The following is a 10,311-nucleotide window of genomic DNA, read 5'->3' as shown; positions in this document are numbered from 1 at the left end:
TACAAGGAGAACCAAAGAATGCTACAGAGAATGTGTGCTGTCCCTTTTGAGTGCCTGCACACCTGTACACACGCGCAGCAGAGGCTGGGGGTGGAGCTCAGTGGTAGAGAACAGGCGAAGTGCTAGCTAAGCTGTGGGTTCACTTGACAAAAAAGGGAAGAAAAGAAAGAGAAGGGTGGGAGAGGGCTAAGAGTTCAAGGTGTGAGGACTCCCTAGATAAGGCCTTGCTGTGCAATCATACTCCATCGTCAGAACACACATTTAAAATAAAAAATTAAAACAGCTATTGTGGCACACATTCCCAGTGCTGCCGAGGTGGAGACAGACAAATCCCTGGGGCTTTCTGGCCAGCCTAGTCTACTGGACTAGTTGCAGGCCATTGAGAGACCCTGTCTGAAAACACACACACACACACACACACACACACACACACACACACACACACACACACACACACACACGCGAGGACTGCTTGCTGGAATGATAATTCCTCATCTGATTCATTAGGTGGCAGGTACCCATCATGTTGGATGCTCCTCTAAGGCAGAGGAGAAGCTGACAGTATACAGTGTTTCCACGAAAACAAAGATTTAGCCCCCCTCAGGCTTTGTGGCCTTTACCTGTGATCCCACACTCAGGAGGTGAAGGCAAAAAGATCAGGAGTTCAAGGTCAGCCTCAGCTACACAGCAAAAGTGAATTCAGGCCAACCTGGTACAAATAAGGCCTGTGTCCAAAATAAACAACAAAGAACATCAAAAAGGCACTTTGCCTAGGGTTTCCATCCAAACAGGAGTAATGCAGGACTCTGTTCACATTGCAGGCTTTTTATTGACATTCAGGAAAGGCCAGGATGGTGGTAGGCAGGCTCACTGTCCCAGTCTACCCAGGCCTTCTGCAGCATGGGTAACAGCATCAGTGACGGTGTGGGTCACCTTCTCGGTCACCTCCTTCACCACTCTGTCCCCTGATTCTTGGGCTTTCTTTAGGGCATCGGTAAGGGCTATTGGAAAAAGAAGGAAATTGTAGGAGTGAGTGACCTCCTGCTTCTAGCAGGAGAGGCCTGAGGGGTGAGGCCATCTTAGGGATCAGGCCTGGAGCAGCTCTAGAGGGACAAAAGGGCAGTGTGCCACTGTCACCATGAATCCAATTTGCTTTGATTTTTCCCCGACAACTTTCGTTTTCTCAAATTTGAGTGAGACAACACAAACAGCTCAAGGGTATGCTGGCTACTTACACTATTTTTCTGGAAACTGCTTCTTTGTATTCTTTGTTCAATTTTGTGATGATTGCTATATTGGATTACTGTTTCTGTCATGAACATCTTATCACAGAAATCTGTGGCCTTCCTTTTGACTTAACTTCCATTTTGCTTTGCTTTTTGTGTCCCCTCCTCTTTCTTCTCCTATGTGCAATTGTGAAGTGTCATATTGACAAATGTACCTAACATTTTCTTTATGGCTACTGTGTTGTTTTATTGTTGTTGTTGTTTTTAAAAAGCCTCCCCTCGTGCTGGGCAGTATCGTCAGCAGCAGCAGGGACACACACCTTTAATCCCAGCACTCAGGGAGGCAGAAGCAGGTTGATCTCTGTGAGTTCGAGGACAGCCAGAGCTACACAAAGAGATCCTGCCTCAAAAAAAAAAAAAAAAAAAAAAAAAAAAAAAAAAAAGAGCCTCCCCAAGATTATACTGAAGTCTCTTGTGACACTTATTTGGTCTGAATTTTTGTGTCCCCAAAATTCCTTGTTGTAAGCCTCCTCAAGATCGTGCCATGAAAAGGTAAGAGCTGTGGTGTAGGTTAGCAGGATGGAAGGAGCCTCCTGAGCAGGAAGGGTAACACCCAGGAGAACAAACTAATCCTTCAGCCTTGTGAGAGCGTAGCAGAGAGTCGTCACCGCATGTGAGCCAGGAGCCAGCTTCACCAGGTGGCCAGACTTCAGCAGCAAGAGCAACACATTTCCTTCTTTTCTTTTCCTTCTTTTCTCTTCTTTTGAATGAGGATCTCACTGCATAGTTCAGGCTGGGCTGGCACTCACTGTGTAACCCCGGGTGGTCTAGCCTCAAACTCACAATTTTTCTGCCTCATTCTCCCTAGTTCTAGGATAATAGACATGATCCACCATGCTTGGCTATAGAAACAAATTTCTGCTGTTTACAAACCATTAAATTTATGGCATTTCATTTTAGCTGTTTGAGCTTAAGCAGTTTAACATATTTGTGTATTTAAATGTAAGTCCTTCACCCAGCTGGACCCTACTTCATTGTAGAGATTGGAGTGAGATATGTTTTGTACACTGCTCTACTCAAGGCATAACACATACACAATAAATGTGTATACAAATACATATTAAAATATACAGATGTCTATTTTAAGTGTTGTGTCCCCGTGTGCTGCCACGTCACTTTTTGTGGCCTTGTCTTCTTAACATTCCACAGAGAAAACAGCCTAGATGGAGCCCTAACACAAGGTACAACTTGGACAGATAATTGCCTATGGGGAGGATGTACAGATAATTGCAGCCCAGCAGAGAGGATGCTACATCTGGGGCAGGGCTGGGTCTGGTTGAGCAAGAAAAGGATTAGCCCTGGCACTTGGGCTCCCTTCCTCCCTCTCTAGCTTCCCGCCTGCTTACTTTATTCTCTCTCTACTTCCGTTTGTATGCTGGGGATGCAACCACTTTACACAGGTTAGGTAAGTACACCACCCCTCTGCCCTTCTTTCCTTGCCCCCTTTTCTCCTTCCTTTCCCTCCTCCCCACTCCTATCTTCAAACAAATCAGCCTTACCCTTCTCTCCAACCTCCTTGGCGTGGTCCACCACTTCCTTCACCACCTCCTCCACTGCGTGAACTGCAGAGAGAGGACAAATTGAGAGTGAAGCTGTATGTAAGCCCACTTCCCCTCACAATGGCCAAGGTGCCTCTAGACAAGAAGGAGAGACTCTGGTGTGCTGCCCCTAGTCGGGGGAGACAGCTTAAGAAAACCCCTAGCTGCCTCCCTTGGTAGACCCCCAAGATGCTTGGCTGCTGGATATGCACAGGGTCCCCCATGCCCCTCAGCCTGGAAGGGCATGGATAACTAGAACAGCCTTCTGACAGCTGGAAACCTGAGGCGAGGTAGGCATGTTTATCAGTTAGCCACACCTGTCAGGAAGAGCTGACTGGCCTACTTCAGCAACATCTGTACATCTCCAGAGAAGCTAAACTCCTGGGGTGACTCTTCCCAGAAGAGTGAGTCCCTACCCACCTTCAGGTTCTGGAGAATTTTGATGGGAGCATTCTAGAACCCAAAATTTTTAGAGACAGAAGTGTTCCTAACACCACCTTCCACTGCCATGTCCCTCACAAGCTCAAAAGGCTGGAAGATTAAAAGGGGGTCAGATCCAGCTGTGGAGTTAAAAATGAAGTAAGTGCTGACATGTCTACAGCCATTTCCAAAGAGAACAGCAAACTTGACACAGATTTTCATCTATGTCCCACAGTGGGAATCACATGAACTGCCATTTGTTAGGCACGGACCTCAGCTGGCAAAACAATGTCCTAGGTTCTTGGAAGAAATAGAAATGCCCTTTTAGACTTTGAACAGACCAGATTCCTTGGTTTCACAATAAATAAAAGAAACTTTGAAGTATGGTGAAAATTAAAACCTATCTTCCTTTTTTCTACATAGACTAATGAAAACAGGCAGGATTTTTGTTTCATTTTGTTTTATAGTTCTTGCAAAACTCCAGGGCCTTGTATAGACAAATGTTCTATCACTGAGCTACACCCTCAGGCCCTAGAATAAGCAATGTTGACAAAAGGTATGCTAGGCTTCCAGGCAGAAGGACCTAAGCCACCAGCACCTGGACTCTGCCTCTTCCTGGGGGCTCCTCAGGGCTGGCCTCCTCCTGACCTCCGAGCAGGCTGAGCTTGGGTCATGGAGCAAGGCCCTACTAGGGAGGCTGCTTGGGCAGTGGCTCTACACTGAGCAATTACCCCAGCCTTTGTCCCCCCCAATTCTACTATCTCCTGGTGGGACCAGTGAGCCAAGCTTCCTGAGGGGCCTCAGCCTCAGTCTACCCCAAGGCTCTTGCCTGCCTACTGATAGCAGCTTTCAACAAGCCCAAGGGAGTCTGTTCCCAACTTCTAGACAGTGGAAAGCCCCGGGCCTCACCTGCTCCCTCAGTGGCTTTCTCAGTGCGGTGGGCCAGGCCCTCAGCCGCCAGCTTCCCCAAGCCTCCCAGCATCGTACAGCAGTGGACAGCAACAGGTATAGTGCCACGGACTGGATTAGCATGCTTTTATACATGCCTGTGACAGCCTGCCAGGCTCTAGGGCACCAAGCCCTTACTAGGCCAGTAGGAGGCTGAGCAATGAGTCAGTTGAGAGCTTGGGTGGGGCTTGCCCAGTGCTGTGCACTACCCTTCTCTCAATGAGCCTCCTACGCCCTCTACTAGGAGCCCTGAGAAACCCAAACAGAAGGCAGACAAGAGAGGTCAGCTCTGGACATGCCTTATCCCCATGGCAGGGAACTTGAGTACTCTGTGAGATGGTAGCACTTCAGAACAATAGTCTGTCCGGCCCTGGCTGGGATCTAAGCTCTCTAAGCCTGAGCACTGGCATGTTACCTGATGGCGAGTCCTCCAGCCTACCTAGGGTCCCCACTGGCCTAGTCAGGCTTTTGGAGCCTAGAGCCAAAGCAGCCTGAGGCCAGGCATAAGTGGCATAGGCATACTGCCTTTCCTGCTGCCAAAGACCATGGCCCAGCGAACAAATGTGTGGTCTCTACTGAACAAGTGTTGCCTCACCCTCTGGAGGACACAGCATTGGTCAGAGGCATAGTCACCCTGGCTCAGTCAGCTGATTTTCACTCATCCTAGCCCCTGGGTTACCCAGGACAGGGGCAGCCAGCTGGGCCACTTTCTACCTTGGGGTCCAGCTTCTAGGGGCATTCTGTGAGTTTAGCAGTAGCCACGTAATTCCCCATATCCTAGACAAGGGGGCAGAAGACCCATCACTGCTTGGGGAGATCCTTCTCTAACTAGAATAACCCCCTGGAGCAGCTCTCCAACTTCCTGATGTGTCACAGGCAGCAGGGCCAGGCTGCCTCTCTCATTACTCAGGATAGTCAGATTCCTCAAGCCACATACCACATGCTGCCTCCCTTAATCAAAGCAAAGCCTCAGTTTCCTCATCTATAAAATGGGACAGGTATGCCTTCCTGGCTGTGTCACTGAAAGTCAGTGGGACAAAGCATGCAAGCTCTTGCAAATACCTATTCCCTCCTGATCATCACGGATGTGCTAGGGAAGGTCCTCTTGGCAGCAGGCCCTTCTCACTGCAGCAGTAGGTCAAGGGCAGCTGGGCGATAGACCCTTCAGAGCTAGAGAGCTGAGGTATATGGACTCTATTGGCCTAGGGACAGGGGCAGAAGGTCTTCCAGTGTGCCCACTCATGTGGTCTAGACCTGGGTCAGGAGGCTGGGGCCTCCTCCCTCTCACCCCTCAAAGCCATCCTGCTGGGTGTGGCAGAACTTAATTAGTGTTTACCAGACCCAGGGCCCTCATAACCCATGCCCATCAGAGCTGAGGCCCTCTCACATTCCTGCCCAGTGCTGGCAGGCCCTGGGCTGTGGTTAGGGTAGTTAAAGGGTGCTGTGGGCAACAGGACCTCCAGTCACATGACCAAGCCCCACACATGTTATTGCTATCTCCTTAGGGCAGAAGTGGACAGACACTTGGAATAGCCCTTTTAAAGAAAAAGAAGACTGTGAAAATGACTCAGTGGATAAAGCGCTTGCTGCGTAAGCAAGAGGACCTGAGTTCAAATCCCCAGGGCCCACACAAAGCCAGGAACACCCATAATCCTAGAACTAGTACAGAAAAATAGGAGGCAACGACAGGAGAATCTCAGAATGCTGTGGGCCAGCTAGCCAGGTGTGCATAGTGGGAAAAAATTACAAAGAGACTGTCTCAAACAAGGTGGAAGGTGAGGGCTGCTACCTTCGGTTGTCCTCTAACCACCCAGGTGTCGTGGCATACCCATGCCTGCATTCACACACACAAATGTGCACACACAGAGATACTTTTTCTTTTTCTTTTTCCTTTTTTTTTTTAAAGAAAGAAAAAGAACACAAGTGTGATTCTTGCTAGTTATACAAAAGGATGCCTATTTGTCTGTCTGTCTATATGTATGTATATAACCCCATGGGTGGGGAAAAGACCACGAAAATAGTCCCTGGAACTCAAGCAGATCCAATCCACCCTATCTTTCTAGAGTTTTCTTCTTGGGGTGTTAGGTTGGGGAAAGAGTGTGCAGCTGGTGAGGACGGGGCTTCAAAATGCATGGAGATTCTTTTGGACTCACCAAAGGCCCTGTTTCCATTGAGCGTGCCTGTGACCCCCTACTCTCACAAGAGTCTTCTCTTGTCATTCCTCTGCTAGCTTTAGAATGGCTTCCAGAACCCAGCCATAGGCCCCAGCTTAGTTCTCAGCATGATTCTCTTCTCTGAAGTTCACCAAAACCAACAGACCCCTGTCAAGAGTCAGCCCACCCAGCCCAGTCCACCCCCCACCACCAGTCAGCCCACACAGCCCAGGATGCTGCCCCTCCCTCTCCCCTCCCCATCAGCCCACACAGGCCAGGATGATGCTGTGTCATTGTCCTCCCCCCTCCTGCTGCCACCGTCAGGCACCACTTCCCACAGACCCTGCCCTCTTTAGGACACTGTCTCTGGGTGAGCACTCCATTGACTCCAGTGATGTCACACTACTGCCCTTTGCCCAACTGCACACCCCAAATGCCTGGCCAGGAAACATAGAGGGACCAGTAGAGGCCAAACTGCCCAAAGATGAACTTAGTTCCCTGACCTGGCCCGGGTCCAGTCTCATTGTCGTTAAGCTCCAGCTGTGATCGGATCCCTTTCCTCCCAAACCACCCTGAGTGTCCCGACTAGCCCTCTGTACTCCTCCAGACTCCTCAGACTGGATCCATCCCCTCTTGGCTAAAGATTCTAACCATGGATGAATTCTGGTCTGTGTCACCAGGCAGCTTTACCTGCCTGTGTGAAGTTAAAGATGACTCAGGTGGGGTAGGCCCTCCATTTCCCCATTGTGGAAGACACTCCAGGGGAGCAACCCTTGAACACAGGCACCCAGGCCAACCCACCCTGAGCCAGCAGGACAAGTCCAGCCTTCCTTGGGCAGGGAGAATCTGGCTTTGACAGGAGTAAACTAATTCTGCAAGGAGAATTTGCTCAGCGACCCAGTTTGGCAAAGGACCTGCTAGCTGAATCATCAAGTCAAGGAAAGCTGATTTTTCCAGTACCAATTGCCAGCTTAGCAAACACCAATGCTCTTTTTAAAGTGTTTATATTGGGTAGCTAAACACATAGGCTGCGTCGTGTCTGAATGTCTCAAACATCCAAAGAACAGCTGTCCATGCAGCCTCTGCTTCCTCACACTTCAGCTCACAGATCTGAGTTAGTAGTAGATACTGTACCCACAAATCCTGCACATGCTGAGCCCTCCTGACCATAGTGGAGCCTTGTTCATCCAGACTCAGAGACTTGGCTTGCGGGGTCACCAAAAGAATCTATGCCCAGCATGTTATGTTATCCTACACATACCCAGGAGATCAGCCAGACTCCTGGTGGAAGCCAGTGAGCACATTTAGGTGTATGCTCACAGACAGGGACCATTTACAAGCTGAACAGTAAGAGATCCTGGGACACGAATCATCAGGAATTATGACAACTATCATCTCTCTGGATATCTCAGAAGGGCTTGAAAAGGTTCCTGTCTCCAGAGCTATGACTGTGGAAGAGTCAAGGTATAGAAGCTACAGCCATCATCATAGAAGTATGGCCACTTCTAAACTATGCCCAACAAAAAGGCAGCTGGAGGAATAGTTACCTCTCCTCTCCTCTCCAGACTCCAACAGGGTCTTCCCTCTGACTGGTCCCAGTCAGGCTCCCAGCCAGGAGCCCAGGAGAGCTGTCCAGGGAGAAGCTGATGGAGAGTGGGTATGGAGGGATATCAGAAAACCTGCTATCCTTCCAGAAACTGTGCTTAAGCCTAAACCGCCCATCTCTCCTCTTTAGAGCCCTGGAACAACAAAAGAAAGAAAGAGAAGATAAAGCCCATTGTCGTGCTCCATTTCAGACAACTGCGAGATGGGAGGGGTTCGGAAACCCAAAGTCAAAAGAGCTGAGAAGAGCCTGAGTGGTAAGCCGAGCAGTGGAGTAATGGATGGGAGGGACCAGCAGGGTTGGGGGACCTCTGTCACCGCCTCACATCTCCAGCAGAAAGGACTCCTGGGAACAAACAAATGAAGGTCTATGGAAGCGGTTGCTGAAAGGACTAGAGATGATGCCCATGGAAGCCCAGGTGTGTAAACGTCAGAGAGTCCCTGGGGGCTGCCGTGGTAAGAAAACGCTGGCAGTACAGTCTTCCTGAAGCTGACTAAATTTTGAAAGACAGAAGGGCCTTGGCAACACCTCGGGAAAGGAAGGGCTCTCCCCTACCACACCTCCTCCAAAATACTGCTGCAAGGGATGTTCCAGCACAGAGTCTCAGGTCCCACACAACAAACACAGAGGGTGCTGCCTGACAGAGCATGTTCCAGTGCACTGGTATACTCCTATGTTCCTCCTCTGCCTCCTGGATGTCCCCATCTCCCTCAACCACAGCTCACTGAACAGGACCAGGAAGCTGGAACAGCATACAGGACTAATTTCACAAACGAAGTATATTCATTTAACTAAATGATTTAAAGCTATTTAATTAAATAGTCAGTTGTTTTCATTTGAGTTTGTTTACTTTTGTTTCTGGGATTGTTTCCGTTTCTTTTGAGACAGGGTCTCATAGAACCCAAGCTGTTCTTTAATTCACTACATAGCTAAGGATAGCCTTGAACTCGTGATTTTTTAAATGAATTTAAATTAGTTAACTGAACTGAATCGAACATGCTAGTTAGGCATGGGACTCACAGCTATAATCTCAGCATTCAGCAAAGTGAGGCAGGAGGATTACAGTGAGTTTGAGGCTAGCCTTGGCTACAGTGTGAGATCATATCTCAGAATAAAACAAAACAAAAATACTGGGTCAACTTGGGTCTGGATAGATGGCTCAGCAGTTAAGAGTACTTACTGCTCTTGTAAAGGACCTGGGTTCAGTTCCTAGCATCCCCACAGAGGCTCACAGCTGAGTAAGACTGCAGTTTCTGAAGATCCAAGGTCCTCCCTCTTCTTACCTCTGTGGGCTCCAGCACACATGGCACACACACAAACACACAGATATAAAATAAATAATTAATTGTATGTTACTAAACATAAATAAGACTTTATTGGAATCTTCCCAGCTTCCCCACTAATGTCTTTTTGTGGTTCCAGAATTCCATCTAGGCTCACACACTACATTTGGAGGTTATTTTTTGACTCCTGTAATTTCTTGGGATGACCTCCCTAGGTGCACTCTCTCTGTCTCTCTGTCTCTCTGTGTCTCTGTGTCTCTGTCTCTCTGTCTCTCTCTCTCTCTCTCTCTCTCTCTCTCTCTCTCTCTCTCTCTCTCTCTCTCTCTCTGTCGTGACCTTGACACTCTTAACTGGTCCTGATCAGTGTTCTTTGAACTGGGTTTGATTTTCCATGATTGGAGAGAGGTTTGTGTGCATTTGGTAAGAATACCGAAGAGCTGGGCATGGTGGCTCACATCTGAAATCCCAGCACTTAAGAGACTAACATAGGAGGAGCTATGGAAAACTTGGCTTTCCAGGCCATCCTGGGCCACAAAGTTTGAGTGAGACTCTGCCTCAAAAAAAGGAAAATACCTAGACATGTATCCTCTCCAGTACAGGACTCCACAGTACTTCACACAACATAAGCTTTTTCTTTCTCTCTCTCTTTTTTGTTTTTTGGGTTTTTGGGGGGGGGTTGTTTGTTTGTTTTTGTTTTGAGATAGGTTTCTCTATGTATCCCTGGCCATCCTGGAATTCTATAGACCAGGCTGGCCTCAAACTCAAAGAGATCCATTCCTACCTTTACCTCCCAAATGCTAAGAGTAAAGGCGTGCACCACCACCTCCTCCCTGCAAACTTTGCTATCTTAACGATTGGCAGGTGTGCACCGAGTAGAGTCACGTAGCTTCACTTTGCCATGTAACCTGTCTCCAGAACCTTCTCAGCCTGCAAAGTGAAAACATCTCTGGTCATCCCTTCCTCCTAGTCTCAGACAAGCAGCATAGTACACCTGTTCTATGTGTCTGCTTGCTTTACACACTGCCTGTCTGTGAAATCGGAAACACCATTGTAGCTGGTTTATCTCACGTAGTATAATGT

At 48.5% G+C, this 10,311-nt stretch overlaps 1 protein-coding gene across 1 annotated transcript; it reads right to left on the bottom strand.

Annotated features, from left to right (window-relative positions):
• Positions 1–805: 805 nt before the first annotated feature.
• Fam25a (family with sequence similarity 25 member A) lies at positions 806–4,358 on the bottom strand. Its single transcript, XM_027389449.2, has 3 exons — positions 4,154–4,358; positions 2,786–2,848; positions 806–1,001 (listed from the first exon to the last, which is right to left on the bottom strand). Exons 1-3 carry the CDS (start codon positions 4,224–4,226, stop codon positions 868–870), a joined length of 270 nt encoding a protein of 89 aa, XP_027245250.1. The 5' UTR covers positions 4,227–4,358; the 3' UTR covers positions 806–867.
• Between the last annotated feature and the right edge of the window lie 5,953 nt (positions 4,359–10,311).

The sequence above is a fragment of the Cricetulus griseus genome (assembly GCF_003668045.3).
Source record: "Cricetulus griseus strain 17A/GY chromosome 1 unlocalized genomic scaffold, alternate assembly CriGri-PICRH-1.0 chr1_1, whole genome shotgun sequence".
NCBI classification, from domain to species: domain Eukaryota; kingdom Metazoa; phylum Chordata; class Mammalia; order Rodentia; family Cricetidae; genus Cricetulus; species Cricetulus griseus.
Note: the sequence above shows the minus strand (reverse complement) of the source record. Positions and strands in the feature narration are given on the sequence as shown.

Bases quoted from the DNA above. Each gene is read 5' to 3' on its own strand.
- Fam25a (XM_027389449.2), bottom strand. From the start codon at position 4,226: ATGCTGGGAGGCTTGGGGAAGCTGGCGGCTGAGGGCCTGGCCCACCGC. The intron at 2,849-4,153 runs GTGAGGCCCGGG...CTCTCTCTGCAG, and splicing joins GAAAGCCACTGAGGGAGCAG to TTCACGCAGTGGAGGAGGTG. The intron at 1,002-2,785 runs GTAAGGCTGATT...TTTTTCCAATAG, and splicing joins CAAGGAGGTTGGAGAGAAGG to CCCTTACCGATGCCCTAAAG.